This window comes from Monodelphis domestica, chromosome 7 (genome assembly GCF_027887165.1).
Source record: "Monodelphis domestica isolate mMonDom1 chromosome 7, mMonDom1.pri, whole genome shotgun sequence".
Taxonomy (NCBI): Eukaryota; Metazoa; Chordata; class Mammalia; order Didelphimorphia; family Didelphidae; genus Monodelphis; species Monodelphis domestica.
In genome coordinates this window covers 226,442,917-226,460,652 of record NC_077233.1, presented here as the reverse complement: position 1 = coordinate 226,460,652, position 17,736 = coordinate 226,442,917, and the positions used below count along the sequence as shown (strand labels likewise).

General features: G+C 33.3%; 1 protein-coding gene across 11 annotated transcripts in view; it reads left to right on the top strand.

The window, feature by feature from the left end:
* The window catches only part of TRRAP (transformation/transcription domain associated protein), a 186,172-nt gene that overhangs the window by 35,974 nt on the left and 132,462 nt on the right, over positions 1–17,736 (top strand). For 4 of the 11 annotated variants that reach the window (XM_056806503.1, XM_056806500.1, XM_056806504.1 and 1 more), the window contains exons 24-33: positions 2,205–2,422; positions 2,552–2,749; positions 4,727–4,987; positions 6,007–6,168; positions 6,944–7,040; positions 7,692–7,813; positions 8,504–8,674; positions 13,265–13,333; positions 15,729–15,782; positions 15,908–15,928. In XM_056806503.1, coding sequence (XP_056662481.1) covers positions 2,205–2,422; positions 2,552–2,749; positions 4,727–4,987; positions 6,007–6,168; positions 6,944–7,040; positions 7,692–7,813; positions 8,504–8,674; positions 13,265–13,333; positions 15,729–15,782; positions 15,908–15,928 — 1,373 coding nt within the window. Of the gene's footprint in view, positions 1–2,204; positions 2,423–2,551; positions 2,759–4,726; positions 4,988–6,006; positions 6,169–6,943; positions 7,041–7,691; positions 7,814–8,503; positions 8,675–13,264; positions 13,334–15,728; positions 15,783–15,907; positions 15,929–17,736 lie in introns of all 11 variants that reach the window. The other 7 variants (XM_056806502.1, XM_056806498.1, XM_056806499.1 and 4 more) reach the window with 3 other exon arrangements.

The following is a 17,736-nucleotide window of genomic DNA, read 5'->3' as shown; positions in this document are numbered from 1 at the left end:
TTTTTAGTTAGTTATACCTTTTGTGGTTAGTTAACACCTTTTTGTAGTTAAAATGGGTAGATCTACTTTAAATACTGAGTTATCACTTTTGGGGATTAAAATCTAAAAATAGACAGGGGATTACAATTCAATCTTCACAGTAAAGGAAGAGCTAAGTACCTTCATTGTTACAATCAGGAGATAGCCAAATCCAATCTTCACACAGGTCATAAGAAAACCTATTTTTTTTTATTCCTTCTCTTTCTTCATTCTCTTACCTTCCTCAGTCTAAAGAACTCTCTGGTAGATCTTGTGGGTAGTATAAATTAGTATGAGATAAATAATAGTGAGAATACTGTTAAAAGTAAGAAAAACTTGTTTTTCCATCTCTTGAGTGTGACATTTTTATGTTCCAATAGGTATCTCTTTATTGACCAGTACTTTCATCAGTTATAGCATCTACTTGTGCCCGACCAGTCTCTTTACTATCTCCTGTGTATAGGATATTCATATCTGCCTTCTTATCTTTGTTTCTGACCTGCATGATACATCCACAACCCTTTGTCTACCAATACAAATTCTGTCAGTCCTAAAAGGCCCAATTTTAGTTCTACTAACCCATATAAATAATTTCTTCCCTTTCTGAACTCTTCTGCAGGTATATTTAGTACCACACATTTGTTTCATTTATATTAATTTGAGCTCCACAAATAGATTTCAAACTTATTTCTGGCAGTTACTGTGCTTGTTGTGTTATTCCCTACAGAAGGGCTTTCTTATGTTTTCATACACCCTAACCAATGTGAAAGGAAATAAATTAGTATTTATTATGCATGTGTACTTTTTTAATCAAGAGAATTTTATTTAGTACATAACAATTTTTCATTAACAATAACAGTTTTTGGAATAATTCAGTAGGATAATACTGTTATTTACTAATGATTCCCATGCCTCTTTGATAATTTTCTTTTATTACTAGGAGTGTATTTACCCCAGCTTGGGGACTCCTGTCCTTCAGTGAGACATGATGGCAGAAGTATCAAACACAGGGTGGTTATGACAAGATTTAAATGTAATCAGGAAATATTTAACAAAATAATAAAAATGCCATAGAATGTGTTTTTTTTTTTAAGTCAATATGTAGCCTGCAGGGGTCTTTTTGTTTGTTTTTTTTGTGGCCCCATTTCTATTTGAGTTTTAATACCGCTGGCAAATTTGATGATAGGTAAGGAAAACCTGAATTCCTGTCCTGATTCTAGTATATACTAGCTGGGTGATGCTAGGATAATTAATGTCTCAATGCTCCAGGCAACTTTCTAAGAAGATAGGTTACCTAGAAGAAACCATTCTGTGTTGGTAGGGGGGAGTGCCTACTTAGATGCTATTTACATTGATGAAATAACAGGTCCAGTCAAAAAAACCTATTCACTATACTACCTGGCACTGTGCTGAGAACACAGGAGACACTTGATACTAGTTGTTTTTAGTGCTCATGTAGTGTGTTGTTGTCTATCATAACTAAATATGAAGCTGGCTGTGATAGTGATACTTTTCTGTGTGACAGAAAAAAACCAAAATATAAGTGTCTTTGTATAATGTGACTCTTGAAAATTTTTGTAGCTGCTATCTTTTGTTGGCCATTTAAGAATTATTAAAAATAGAACAATAGAACAATGTTGATTGAGGTAATAGTGGTGTGCTGTATAATGAAAAACGGTTTTAAAAGAATATCCCATGCAGTTTATGGGTAATTATTGTTGTATAGTTTAAAGAAATTAAATGTCAGTTTGCTATTGCTGATTTCTCCTGGCTGTGTAACTTCTGAGTTGTAGAGTTTTCAGGATCATGATAATTAGACAGATAAAAGGGAGATAGTGGTATGATGCAGTGATGCAGTGAAGTGCTGCTGGTCTGCTACTCAGTGATATTCAATTCCACTTCTTTAATCCTTGATATCTAAGTAACTATGAACAAAATCACTTAGCATTGCCATGTCTCAGCTTCTTCATTTGGAATTTAGAAGTATTCTTAGCATATCTCCCTGTTTTTTCAGAAGCTCTAGTGAGATAAAAACATGTGAAATGCTGAATAGATGTCTACTATTATTCTAAAAGCAGTAGAATTCTGTTTTGTTGTATTTTTGTCACTTTGACTTTTAAAAAATCTATAATGATTTATTTCTTCGTCTCTGTTCTCTGCCTCCTCCTACTAAACCTCCACTGTAGGTCCTTTTTTGCTGCAGTGTTATCAGGTGGGAAGCCAGCCCAGCACAGCCATGTTTCATAGTGAAGAGAATGGCTCGAAAGGAATGGATCCTCTGGTGCTTATTGATGCAATAGCCATTTGTATGGCATATGAGGAGAAGGAACTTTGTAAAATAGGGGAGGTAGCTCTAGCTGTGATATTTGATGTGGCAAGTATCATCCTGGGTTCAAAGGAAAGAGTAAGTATTCTATTTATTTGCGAAATTTATTCTACTTCTGCTTTCTCTGCATTTGTTAAGACATGAAATATTTGATATTTGGCAAATTTACACAGAGCATTTATTTATGATTTTCTTTCCCCTTCTTAGGCTTGTCAACTTCCACTGTTTTCTTATATTGTGGAACGTTTATGTGCTTGCTGTTATGAACAAGCTTGGTATGCAAAACTAGGGGGTGTGGTGTCTATTAAATTCCTCATGGAACGACTGCCTCTCATCTGGGTCCTCCAGAATCAACAGACTTTCCTTAAAGCACTTCTTTTTGTGATGATGGACTTGACTGGAGAGGTATTTAATGTATGGATGATTTCAACTTGTACTTTTGATTTTTGTTTAGTAACTGAGTATTAGCATTATTGTACTATTCAGATAATTCAACTATTTGATTCACAGAGATTTGTTTTAGTTTTAATACTTAACTTCTTGCAACTTTTGCCAATTTATGTTATTATGATTGCCAAGGTATTTTAAAAATCAAAAGTACAATTTTTTCCCCCTAAATCTGAATATGCTGCCTTGAGAATAGTGTTCTTTGCCTTTTATGAAGAAAACAGCAGAAAATTTACTCTGCTGGTTGGTAGTAAATTGAAGTTACTTAGATGTTATTCTAATGTCTTCTAATGAAAGGACAAATCTGTATACTTTTATCTTTGGATACTTGAATATTTATCTTTATATATCTGAATATCTAGCTGTCTATCTGAATAGCCATGTAACATGAATGTAGATAGATATAGCTAGATAAAAATTGTGCCAAGTAACTTTATGTAAATGTTTCATAGTTTGAGGTCCTCAAGTGAACAGAAATACAGATGAGGGTGTGCAGCTGTTTGTAAACAAAAGAATATTAAGGCCACTGGATTTGATCTTAATGGAAATCATAAAGACCAAAATCATGGGCATAAGGAAATGGATAGAAGTATAAGAATAGAGTCCTGTCAGTTGAATTCCATAAACCTTTATTAAGTACCTTCATATATATAGGCACTGGGAATATAAAGCTAAAAATGAAGAGTCCCTCCCTGTGAGTTTACATTCTACTGCCCCCAGCTTTTTTTTAAATTTCTCAGCTCATTACATTTTAATTTCCATTTAGTGTCAGCTACCTGTTCGAATACTTGTACCTCACTGTAACTTGAAACTGTTCCACATCCAGTATATTTGACATAGAAATTCTGTCTCCTGTTCTTTTTTCCTTTTATCCTTACTCTTCTCCTACCTTATTTTTTCCTTTATTGTGAGCTTTTATTCCTTATTTTCTCCCTATTCTACCTGTTAATGCTATTCTTGCCTCTCTATTACTTTGTCCTTATGGTCAACAACTTAGATCTTGCTCTTTGCTCTGGCTTTAAGTCTTTTGCTTTCTTAATGCCTTGATCTGTTTCTACTTTGCTAAGTTAAATTCTAACCCTATGTAATTTTTGCTGTCTCATGTGTTCTTCCTCTGAAGCAGTCAGTTCTTGCCAGAGGAAGTCATGAAACATGCTTTCTGAATCCACTGCAAATTATGCTGTCTAACTTGAACTCTGGCCTCATTTTTGCCTTGGAGATCTTTTATTTAAATCCCACATATTCCTTATACTCTACACTGTGGTTGTCCCATATCTCCTTTTTTTTTCTTACCTATTGTAGTGAATCCCCTAACTGGTCTTCCTGTTTATAATATGCTGGTTCCTTATCTTTTCCAGTTTGTTTGGTCATTCTCCAGTCATTGAAATGCCCTTTGTATAATGTATTTTGCTTTGTAGTATTTCCACCTATTTCCATCTAGCACTTAGCATGGTGTCTCATGTAATAAACATTTAATGGTTTATAATGATTTATGAGTTAAATTTAAGTTGAAATTATGAAATTTAAGTTGTGATAAGCTTACATATAGATAAAATAAATGAGGTTCAGGACTGTAGGTGTTTAGAAAATATAGCCCCAGAAAATTCCTTATGTATCTTATAGACATATGCTATACTGAAGTACACAGTTTGTTTTATCTATAACTTATAAACCCCTTATAACAGGATCCCACTTCAGAGAATGCCATTTCTGGAGTTGGAAAGCGGTTTTATTCACATTGTCTTTGGGCATGGGCCTTAAGGTTAACATTTTATTTGGTAAAGATTATGGTATTCCAAAGACAAGTTCAAAAGTAAATCTTAATTCATTTTGTACTTAGTAGAAATTATATTGCAATTTTTTTGAGCAAGATATGATGACTATGTTATTTGTTAAATTCATCTCTCCAACTCAAATGTATTCATGAATTTTTAGGTTTCCAATGGAGCAGTTGCTATGGCAAAGACAACCTTAGAGCAGCTATTGATTAGATGTGCAACTCCTTTGAAAGATGAGGAAAAATCTGAAGAGATTCTATCAGCTCAGGAAAAGTCTTTCCATCATGTGACACATGATTTAGTCCGAGAAGTCACCTCTCCAAATTCCACTGTAAGGAAACAAGCTATGCATTCACTTCAGGTGCTGGCCCAGGTTACTGGAAAAAGTGTAACTGTGATTATGGAACCTCATAAAGAGGTAAGATGTTTTTCATTGAAATTAGGCCAATATGAATAAAAAAATTTTATGTTATATTTTTGAAATTTAGTCATTTTAAATGCTTTTTAAAAATTAAAATCTCATAGATCTTATATCTATATCTTTGCTATCTTTCCATTTCTTAGGATTCGTAACTATGCCAGTTAGAAAAGATCATTCATTTCCTGGGATGATATAAGTTGGTAAATTTATAGGTTCAAAGTAAAATAGATAGCCCATGATGTGAAGACCAGAATTCAAAGTAAACTAGGAGAGAGAAGGATAAAGTAAAGCAAATGGTTTAAAAAAACCAAAAACAAACTATTTTTCCAAATTACACAAAACAATGATTTTCAGCATGTTTTCCAAAATTATAAAATACAAATTGTCTGTCTCCCTTCCTTCCCTCCCCCCTTCTGGATCTGGTAAGTAGTTTGATCTGGGTTATACATATGTTATCATGCAAAATATATTTTGATATTGGTCATTGTTGTGAGAGAACAGTCTTATAAAACCAAAACCTCAAAATAAAAACATAAAGTGAAAAATTTCCAATTCTTTGCCACCACAAAGAGAGCTGCTAATAGTTTTGTGCACATAGTAGGCCCTTTCCTCTTTTTTAAATGATCCTTTGTTTATAGTCCCAGGAGTAGTTTGAAATGTTTTTTTTTAAAAGATGATGAAACTATTTACTTAAATTAAAAGTTTAAGAAGATATTCAACTACGTGTTTAGATAGCAGAGGAAAAAAATGAATCAAAGAGGGAAAAACTTAAAATTGAGAAAATTAACAACTTTTAAAAGTTAATAGATTAATTTGTGAGACTACTTTGGAGACTCAGGCTGAATTTCAAATATTAATTATATCTGATATTCTTTAGGTTAAATGAAAAATATTTGTTCTACTAAAACATTCAAGTTTTCATTTCATTTAAAATTTAAAATCATTTTAGAACTAGCTATTTCTTTTAAAAAGTTATCATGTTATTTATTCTTTTTCTTTTGTATTTATTTTTTTAGGTCCTTCAAGATATGGTTCCACCAAAAAAGCATTTACTTAGACATCAACCTGCAAATGCCCAGATTGGTCTAATGGAGGGAAACACATTTTGTACAACTTTACAGCCCAGACTATTTACAATGGATCTTAATGTAGTAGAACACAAAGTTTTCTATACAGAGGTATATAACTTTTTATATATCATGGTGTGTTGGAAGTTTTTAAAAAAGAAGCTGGTGTATTGTAGTAAATTAAACAATCATAGTTAAGTTTAAAGAGTTCTAACTCAAGATGACACTTTGGATGTTGATTGTAGACTGGCCTCAGAAACAGTTTTTTTTTTTACTGACCTAATACTGTGATAAGTATTTTGTGGGATTTATAAAGACCAAATCAGCTAAGAATTTGTCTTTCAGAGAGAAAACATTTTTAAGGGAAAAAAAGAATTATAGACCAATACAAAGCATGATAAAGAGCTAACTAACTGTGTTTCAAGGAAGTTGCACTCAGTAGGTCAGTGTGCATATTAGAGTTATCAGGGAAGACTATATTGTGTAGTTGCAACTTGAACTGGGGATAGAAGAATGAATGGATTTAGGTAGGAAGGAGGGAATTGAAATGCCTTTCTTTTGGAGGAAGAATAATTGTGAGCAAAGATGATGATGTGTATTCCTGGCTAAATTTACCTTCAGTACTTATTGAGACTTTGTATAGTCTATTTTAGAACAAAGAAACAGTAACATTTTGACACCTTGATTTGGAATTTGTGTTTGATTTGCCTAAAAATAATTGCTTTTTGATTGAATCAATAGTTGATTTAAATTTAATTTTGAAAATAGTTAATCATTATTGAAGTGTAATACAGAAGACTGGTTTATGTAGTTATTTGCAAGATTGTTATATAAATGTCTTCTTATAAGCACCAGTATAAATTGTTATTTCATCTTTATTTTTCAGCTGTTGAATTTGTGTGAGGCTGAAGATGTAGCCTTAATGAAACTACCATGTTACAAAAGCCTTCCATCACTTGTACCTTTACGAATTGCAGCGTTAAGTAAGTTAAATAACAAATAGAAAACAAGTTGTTGTTCAGTTGTTTCTGACTCTTCATGACCCTGTGGACCTCTGTCCATGGGGTTTTCTTGACAAAGATACTGGAGTAATGTCCCATTTCTTTCTCCACTGGATCACTAATCCATAGGTAAATAGAAGTTTACAATAAATGGTCTCTTTTTTTTTTTTAAAGAAAAAAAAAAGAATATTTTTTTATATATGAAGAGATTCATTTCCCTCCCTTGATTAGAATGTAAATTCCTGGAGAACACAGACTATATAATTGTTGGCATTTTCTCTCTACTTAAGTATGCTTATTGGTTGACTAATTGATTCTAGACTATTAAGTGGGCCACTTCATTTCTGTGACTATTTGTTGAGGTAGGAGGGTGAGCTACCTGGTAACTGACACTAGCTCATGATCAAGTAGCCTCTCTCCTGAAGCCGATCTCTGTTCTAGATAATATGGTAAATGGAAAAAGATGAGTTTATCAAAGGCATTAGCCATTGATTGGGTTTGACCATTTTTAGATTTTAATATATAATAAAGGAGTCAGACGACTAGGAACCTTTAGACACAAAAATCATTGACCTACTCTCATGAGATAATAAAGAATTGTACTAATTGCATTCTTTTCTTCCCTGTCTTAAGATGCTCTTGCTGCCTGCAATTACCTTCCTCAGTCCAGGGAGAAAATCATTGCTGCACTTTTCAAAGCACTAAATTCAACAAATAATGAGCTACAGGAGGCAGGGGAGGCATGCATGAGAAAGGTTAGTGACATTTTAAAAGTATTGTTTTAAATTGTTTTTTTCTATAAATCTTAATAATTGCTGCTTTTTAATGCATGGTTCATTTAGTATAGCATAGTAACTTTTTAATCTTAAAAATATTCCTGCAGGGGGCAGCTAGGTAGCTCAGTGGATTGAGAGCCAGGCCTAGAGACGAGAGGTCCTAGGTTCAAATCTGGCCTCAGACACTTCCCAGCTGTGTGACCCTGGGCAAGTCACTTGACTCCCATTGCCTAGCCCTTACCACTCTTCTGCCTTGGAGCCAATACACAGTATTGACTCCAAGACAGAAGGTAAGGGTTAAAAAAAAATATACTCCTGCAATTGCTACATAAGCATCTAGCTGTTGACTTTCCCTCCATAGTTAAGAATCGAGTTGTGTTATTTTTAGATTTCTTATGTATAATCTGTTTTGGAAATCAAAACTTTGGCCTCTTCCATTATTTTTTGAGATAATAGTTGGAAATATGTAAAAGAGCAACTTATCTGAAATAATTAGCTCTTCAATAGTAGAGTAACTTAAGTTTCTTATATTTTGATATATTAATTACATTATTAAACTAAAAACACTATGGTTTCTATCATGGTTAAGACTATATTTCATTCTAAAGTAGTCTCAGTAGACATCTGTTTTTTATTTTGCTTATATGTGTATATTTTGTTTTTTTACAGTTTTTGGAAGGTGCTACAATAGAAGTTGACCAGATTCATACACATATGAGGCCTTTATTGATGATGTTAGGGGATTATCGAAGCTTGACATTGAATGTAGTAAATCGTCTTACTTCTGTCACTAGGCTCTTCCCAAATTCCTTTAATGATAAATTTTGTGATCAAATGATGGTAAGCCAAGTATTTTTTTTCCTTTTATTTTTGCTCTCAAAGAACTTAGATTCGAACCGATGTCCTCCCACTCCAGGCCTGGTGCTCTATCCACTGTGCTACTTAGCTGCCCCTTGTAAACACAATTTTTAACTTTCATTAAAAAAATTTATTTTAGGGGGCAGCTGGGTAGCTCAGTGGATTGAGAGCCAGGCCTAGAGATGGGAGGTCCTAGGTTCAAATCTGACCTCAGCCACTTCCCAGCTGTGTGACCCTGGGCAAGTCACTTGACCCCCATTGCCTAGCCCTTACCACTCTTCTGCCTTGGAGCCAATATACAGTATTGACTCCAAGACGGAAGGTAAGGGTTTTTAAAAAAAAATTTATTTTAAAGTTCCAAATTCTCCCCATCCTTTCCTTCCTTTCCCCCTTTCTGAGACGGTAAGTAATCTATTATATATTATATATGTGCAATTATGTAAAACATTTCCATCTGAGTCATTTGGTGGAAGAAAACCCAAAACAAGACAAAAAAAAAGAAAATGAAAAATAGTATGCTTTGGTCTGCATTCAGTTTCCATCAATTCTTTCTGGGGAGGCAGATGGCATTTTTCATCCTGAGTCCTTTGGGACTCGCTTCAGTCATTGTATTGCTAAGAATAGTGATGATACTGTGTACTACAATGTTCTTTTGCTTCTGTTCACATCACTCTGCATCAATCAGTACATGGAAAGCTTTTTGAGGTTTTTCTAAAATCCTCTTTCTTGTACACCACAACTTGTTTAGCCATTCCCCAGTTGATAGACTCCCTCAATTTCCAATTCTTTGCCCACAAAAAGAGTTGCTATAAATATTTTTGTACAAATAGATCCTTTTCCTTTTTTAAAAAATCTCTTTGGTATACAGACTTAGTAGTGGTATTATTGGTTCAAAAAGTATAAGCACATTTCTATAATCCTTTTGGATATAGTTCCAAATTTCTTTCCAGAATTGTTGAATCAGTTCACAGTTCCACCAACAGTTAAGTCAAGTATTTAAAAATATATATATTAGAACAATTTTCTTTAACTTGATATGGCAAAATTCAAAATCTAAAAATATTAGGGAATCTCAGTAATTTTGGTAAATGGATATGTTAATTAAAGTTTTCTGTTTTGTAATTTTTAATTAGTTTTGTTCAGACGTGGGTAGGATTTCAGTTTCTTAGTGTTTTACTTGAATTGTGTGTGTGTGTGTGTGTGTGTGTGTGTGTGTATGTACTTGTTATGTGCAAAATTGTATGTTTTTTTCCTTATCAGTGTGACTTAACAGTCTAACCCAGCAGACCTATCTTTGAAGGATAGATTTTAGATATTTTAGATTGATGATGATGATAATTATTTTAAACCCTTACCTTCTGTCTTAGAATCAATATTGTGTGTTGGTTCTAAAGCAGAAGAGTGCTAAGGCTAGGCAATGGGGGTTAAGTGATTTGCCCAGGGTCACACAGTTAGGAAGTGTCTGAGGTCATATTTGAACCTAGGAACTCCCGTCTCTGGGCCTGACTCTTAATCCACTGAGCCACCCTGCTGCAGCACCATTATGTTCTTAAAAAAATTTTTTTTTTCTCAACACCTTCAAAAATGAATGTATATGAAACTGTCTAGTTTAAAATAAATTCAACTTTCAGAACTGTCCTATTTGTCTCTTTCATTTTGAATTTCCTTTAATATTACTCTGTCTTTAAAAAATGTTTTAGTGGTTTGCCTTTTATCATTTTTTTAAAAAAAATCATCTCACCTGTCTAATTAAAAATGGGGAAAAGGGTGGAAAAGAACCAAATCTTGAGGTAAATAAGCATAGTCAAGCAAAACACATCCACCCAGTGGCCATATCCAATAATGTCTGTCCTGAATCTTGAATCCATCACTTCTATCAGGAGGGGGGAGGATAACATGATTCATTAAAAGTCTGCAACTTTGGTCAATCATTTAATTGATCCTGTAGTGCTTACATCTTCCAAAATTGTTTTACATTATTGTAATTGCATAAAATTGTTTTGCTTCTGCTCACTTCATTTTTGAATTCTCTGAAATAATCTTTTTCTATGGTTCAATAACATTTACATTACATTTCTATACTATAATTTGTTCAGCAATTCCTGAATTGACAGGCATTCCTTTAATTTGCAGTTCTTTTCTTCTCTCCTGCCCCTTCCCCTCTCCCTTGCCCCCCCTCCCCCTTTTGAGATAAGGAAGTTTGTTTTGTTTTTATTTCTGTCCTGCCATTAAACTGCCTCTTTGGTTCCCTTCTCCTTATCCCTAGCTATTTCCCAGTTGAATTTGATGTATTTTTATACCAAACTCTTTGTATGCAATTGGTTCTGTGTATGGATATAGTCAGTCTAAATGGCTATTTCAGAAAAAGATGAAGTTCATCTGATGCTAGTTCTCCCTTACCCTTTGTGTTTGTTACATGCTTTTTTTTATTTTTTTGAGTATCTCAATTATGAGAAATAGTACATTATACTCAGTTCATTGTATTTTTTATACAAGGTGTATTCCTTTCACCTTTCCTTTCTTTTCTCCTATTCAAAGTGGAACCAATCTTATCTCCTACCCCCCCCCCCCATCTTCTGTCTTAATTTCCCCAATACCCATTGAAAATATTAAGATTTTGAATAGATGCTTATTTCTTCTATTGTATTGTTAGCTCTTCATCATAAAGGTGTTTTCTCATTGCTCAAATTACCTTTCTAGATTCTTCTTAGCTCTTGTATTTTCATTTCAGTGTTTCTGCTTAGCTTTTTTTTTTCACCAGAAATGTTTGAAAGACCCCTGTTCCCTTAAGGTTTTTTTTTTTTTGGTTTGTTTGTTTGTTTGTTTGTTTTGTTTTTGCTCTATAGGATTATATTCAGTTTTGCAGGATAAATTATTCTTGACCTTATGTAAAATTCTACCTTTTGCCATTTGGAATATTGTTTTCCAAGGTCTTCTGTTGTTCATACTAGATGTTTGCCCTCATGATCATGATTGGTTCCTTGGTATTTGAACTTTTTGACTAATAACAGTATTTTTCTTGTTGTGGAAGTGCTGGATTTTGGCTATGAAAGTTCCAAAGATTTTTCCTTTTCGGGCTTCTTTCCACTTTGACTTCGCCCTCTAGCTGTAATTAGATCTGCACAGTTTTTATTTATGATTCCTTAAATAGGGTGTCAGAGAATATAATATTTCTTAAATTATTTCTCAACCTGTTTACCTATTCAGGTGTTTTTGAAAACAGGTATCTTACATTGTCTTCTAATTTTTTTTTTAAATATTTTGCTCTCATAGTCTTTGATTCCTTTTTGTTTTATTCTAATTTACAGGAAGTTCATTTCTTAGGTAAGGTTCATCACTTTCTATTGTAAACTATTTTTCTCTCAATTCTTTCCTCCAGAGCTTTTATTTCATTTTTTTTAACCCTTACGTTCTGTCTTAGAACTAATATCATGAATTGGTTCTAAGGCAGAAGAGTAGTAAGGGCGAGGCAATGGGAGTCAAGTGACTTGCCATGGGTCACACAGCTAGGAAGTGTCTGAGGCCAGATTTGAACTCAGGATCTCTAGGCCTGGCTCTCAAGCCACTGAGCCATGCAGCTGTCCCCTTTTATTTCATGTTTTAATCTCTTCTTTCATTGTTTCAAGGTATTCAGGTAGCCTTTGTGGAAGGTTTTTTTTGTCCTTTGAGTTACATAGTTTCTAGATTAAAATTTTAGGTCCTGCTGAACCTTTTAATCTTTAGTTATCAATATCTTGTGGTTACTTATCTCTCCTTTTAGTTCCTGCACAGACGCCTTATGTCAGGACCAGGCTTTACCTGCCATTGTGCTTTGTGTGAGCTAGTTGATCCTGCTGGTCTCTGGGATCACCTGGGATCTCCATTTCCTGGTCTTAGATCCATATTGAAAATTCTAGATCTTGAGGGCCCTCTGGCTTCTGTACTTGGGGACTTTGGAACCTCCTGGAGTTTGGGTATATTGATCTGAGAGCTGCTATACCTGTATTAGTTCCCTCTCCTCCTAGTAGTTTCTAAGGGCCCCACTATGAGTTTCTAACCACTGTAAAAGTCTTCTGGCTGTTTTTTTTTGGGCAGTTTTTGTGCACTTAATATAGTTTCTGATTTTATATCACGTTCATTATTTGGTCTGGCATCATTCTTATTTGCAGGAATAGTTTTGTTGAAAGTCTCTAGCATTATTTTTTAAGGGATAAGAAGACATTGTACAATTTATAGAGGGTATGGAATGTTATGAACTAATACATTTTAAAAAATTCTTTTCCCCAAATCTGAACTGTTTGAAACATGTTATAGAATTATTTTAGATACTATCAGCTAAAAGAAAATGAAATTGCCCTAGTTTTTAATGCTGTGGATCTTTGAAACATTGTAATAGAGTCATAGTGTGAGAAGACAATTTCTGCTTTTTTGTCACTTTTTTTATGTCTTTCATGTATTTATGTTCTAGAGGAAATCACATCTCTTAGGGATTTAAAGGTACAAAGTTAGTAACATTATTTGTTATTTGAGGCAATATATGTTATGGATTTTAATAAAGTTAGACTAATTATAAAATTAATGTATTTATAATAGCAACACCTACGCAAATGGATGGAAGTTGTCGTTCTCACTCACAAGGGTGGACAGAGGAATGAAGGAAATGTAAGTTACTTGTCCATTTTGGGGGAGGGTGGCATTACTATATATAGTAACTTTGGTTAACAATGAAACCTTGTTTTGGCTAACATAACAGGCAATAGCTTCTTTGTGCAATACATTTTATGTCTATGATTGACAATGATAACGAGTCTTATGTTAATAATTGTGACTATGGCTGGCATTGATGTACTTGGATTAGACAATCTGAGGAGATTCCAGCTCCAGAATTTTGATTCTGTTAAACTTTTTCCCTCTTAATTATTGTTCCTTTTGATAATAACAATAACGAACAATAAATGTTTGCTTTTACTATCATATAGTAAGATTTATTAAAGATTTTTTGTTTATAATAAAAGAATGAGAGAAATAATTTCCCCTTGATATAGTATGCAAATTCTCTGAAATAGGCCTGCTTCACAGGACACGTCTTTCCATTTTCCCCCTCTTCGTTTTGAAATTATGTGAAATTTTGGGTTACAATTGTCCTTATAGATTTGTTTTCAGTATTTGAGGTTGATTCACTAATATTGTTCCCTACTCCCCTCACCCTCCAGTAATTTAATGCTTTTCTGCTACTTTGAATCTAACATTATTACTTACATTAAGATTTGAAGCAATGTGATTTTTCAGCAGGTAATCTTAACTGTTATGGATTATAACATGAATGTATTTTATCTTTGTATATATAAATATATACATATACATATATATCTATATCTATCTATCTATCTATATATATGTTCTCTTAGGTCTCTGTAAAGTTTGATTGGATTTTACAGTAATCTGTTACATAGGAATTTCTCTATAGAACTTCAGGAGCCTAATCCAAATAGCTTCTTGTCCTGTTGTGCCTAAGTGTTAGATGCTTCATTTCATTCCAAACTATGAATTTTCTTGCTTTATTGTGCTTTGTTTCAATCATCCTGTCATGGTTTATTTCTGTAAGTCGAATTTCCTGTTTATAAAAGAACCATCAGAACAAAATTAAACCAAATACTTTAACCTTGGAAAAAAATTTTACTTTGAATCTTTGCTATTAATCAAAAATGCTAAAACAATGAGTCCATTTTAGGTTCAGGAGAGTACATTAAACAAAATTTATAGTATAGAGGGAAAGAGGAACAAAATCCATATATATCTGACTTGCAAGTTAATTTATACTTCAAATTTCCCATTAGTCTTAATAACAAGATATTTTACTTTGTAGAGCAGTTGGGCAAATCTGTGAGAGATGTTTTATATAACTTACAGAATGAGTCTTCTCCAAAGGATAAAATCCCTCAATCTTTTTAGTAAACTTTTCTTACTTTTTCCTATAGACAAGTATGAGTTTAGAGATTAGCAGAGCTCCAAGAGAAACACTTTTTACTAGTAATAAGTAATATCCAAAATGAATAGCCAGCTCCAGAAGGGATCTAACAACTCACTAGAAAATTCAGAGAATCTGAAGCTGAGAGAAGACAGTTATTTTTTTCATTAGAATCTAATAGCCTTTGTTTGAGAAGGCCACCCCTTTCGTTATCTGATCCAAGGTGAATGCTGCTTTTGTGTCTAAGCACTGGCATTTTGTTATAAGTGTTATACAGCTGTTGGAATTGTGGGCTTATGAAGTGGGAAACAATTGCTTATGTGTATAAAAACCCTGGAGATCCTTATTCTATCAAAAAAATTAACAGTAGTTCCAAATTTTTAACAAATACAAATATGTAAAATCTTTGTGAATCTTTTTAGTTTTTTGATTGTTAATGTGAGGGAGGGCCTATTAATTTAAGCTTCACCAATTTGTATCATTCTAATTTTTAACAGAGCAGTCCCTTTTTAATTCTTTATAATAATTTAATATGTGATAATACCCACATTATAGTAATACACTATTTTATTGGTCCATTTCCTCTATGTAGTCACATTTTTGGAAATGTGATCATCTCAGTATATTTGAGTCCACATACTAATTATTGAGGGTTCTCCTCTGTGTTTAAACTCTAATGGACTGAAGATATTTCTTCTGAGTTGGGAAAATTCTTTTTGATCCCTTACTTTTTTTTTAGGTGCCTAAACCTCTTTATGTGAATGTTAAGTAAAAAAATTCTCTGTCAAAATGCATGCAACAGACCTGTTTACATAGTTTCTTTTCTTAGATTATAGCTTCTCAAGTCCCTGTTCTTCATTTTGGTTGGGGATGGGATGCTTTCTCATAAAAGATCTGTTTAGTTTGACCTGTGAGGGATAGTTTGTCCAATCGTGTGTCTGGCTATTCCTCTGTCTGAAGTGCTATCTGAATATTGTCTTTTCATTGTCTTGTTCACCCATTAGTTCTTATTGTGCACGAGTGTGTGGGAAGTTATGTGTAAATAACATAAGTAGAAAAAAAAAAGATGATTTTCCTCCCCATCCTCAGGAGAGCATTTCAGAGTGCGGGAGATGTTCGTTGTCTCCATTCTGTCAGTTTGAGGTGAGAAAATAACCTATTAAGTCAGTTTATGACTTGCAATCTGAAGAATAGTATCTATTTTTCTTTTTTTTTCCTTTTACTTTTTTGTTGCATTTTTTCATGCTGTAATTTTTGTTTTGGTTCAGCCTGCCATGGAAGGGGTAGAGGTGAGAATTTCAGTGAAGGCAACAGGAGGTTGTTTGTTGTTGTTGTATTTGGTTTTTTGCTGTGACTTGTTAGCTGTATTGTTGTTATGATGTAATGGGCAGAGTGCATTGTGCCTTTTGAGTGCAGTGAACTGTCATTTGTCTGTCTTGTGGCAGAGTTGTATTAGTAATAATGCTGTGAATTGTTAAGGATGCTAAGCATGTTTTGTGTTAGGAAGTTTGAAAACAGATTTTAAATACTTAGTTTTTTACCTTTGCAATATTTCAATGCTATTTTTGAAAGGACTCATTCTCTTTGGATTTTTATCATTACAAAAGTTGTATGAAAAATTATTCTAAACAGTTCATTGAGGGCAAAATTCAACACAGCATATTTGTGCATGCTAGAAAGAGTTTTTCTTGATCAAATTATAGGTTTCCTTTCAAACCATTAAGATTCTAAATCTAGTGACTAGAAAATAAACCCTTTTTCATTAAAATAAATAGCACATCATTTCATTATGGATACACTGATGCTTTGGGCTAGTCTTACAACCTTTTAGCTTCAGGTTTTCTCATCTATAAAAAGAATGAGGTAGTAAAACCTACTAAACCGATCTCACAGTGTTGTTGTCAGACTCATGAAAGAGTGGTGGTGGTGGTGAAAATGCTTTGAAAAATATACAAATGAAAACGTTATTAAGATCACATATTTTTAGGGTAAATTTTATTACTGCTTGCTTATCAGAAGACTGAAAATCTCATGGAAGAAAGTTTGGGGGTATTTTGTTTTTAAGATATAAGTGATGGAGACAGTTATGTTTTCTAATTTCATACATAGCTCTCCATTTATCTTTTTATTCAAATAAAAAAACTCACAAATGTAGACTAGGAACCATTCTCTTTTGATAATTGTTTTTGAAACCCATGCCACTTGCCCTGTGAAGGGTCATGGGAATTAATGTAATCTATAGGCAGAATCTTTCAAGACTTTGGTATTTTTTGGCATTTTAGTCCTGATTCATTTACCTTTTCTCATACAGATTCTCTTTTAAAATTAATCTAAAACAACAGCAACACTGTGAGAATTTAAAGTTTTACCACTCAAAGCAGTTTTCTAATTAGGGATATCAACTTATACATACATTGGAATCATGCTTGCTATTAATATAATTCAAAATTCATAGCCCTGATATTAGAATATGTTCAGAGGCCTGCTTTTTTGCTAGTTGATACGTCAAACTTAATTTAGTTCTTCAGTTCAGCTCAAGTACTGCATGCCTGATACTACACTAGAATATGAGCTTTGGGGCATCAGTGTATGTTGGACTCCCTTTGTTCAAGGATCTTATACAAATTTCTATTGTAGAGTAAAATGTATTCTGAAATATTTGAATATAAAACTATGTAATAAAACACATTTTCCTATTGATTCCATCATAGGGAGAATTATTAGGAATTATTAGAAAGAGCCTTGAACTGGGACTCAAGAAGCCTGGGTTCCAGACCTGGATTTTTCATGAGCAAATTAGATATTCTTGAACAAATCACTTAATTTCTCTGGGGTCTCTTCATTGAGAACTGAACTAGATGATTGCTGAAGTCCTTTTTAGCTCTAATTGATCTATAAAAATCAACTAAATAAATTCAGAAGTTGAAAAATATTCAGTTTTGTTAATTTCCCTCTCCCCTAATAAATAAAAATCAGAAGCCATAGTTCAAATTAACTTTGGTCCTTAGTTCTAAAATAGATAGGTTTTTGCTTTTTACACGTAAACTACTTGCTTTGATTGGCTAGCCATGCTATTGTAGCCTGTTGTAGGGCCTGC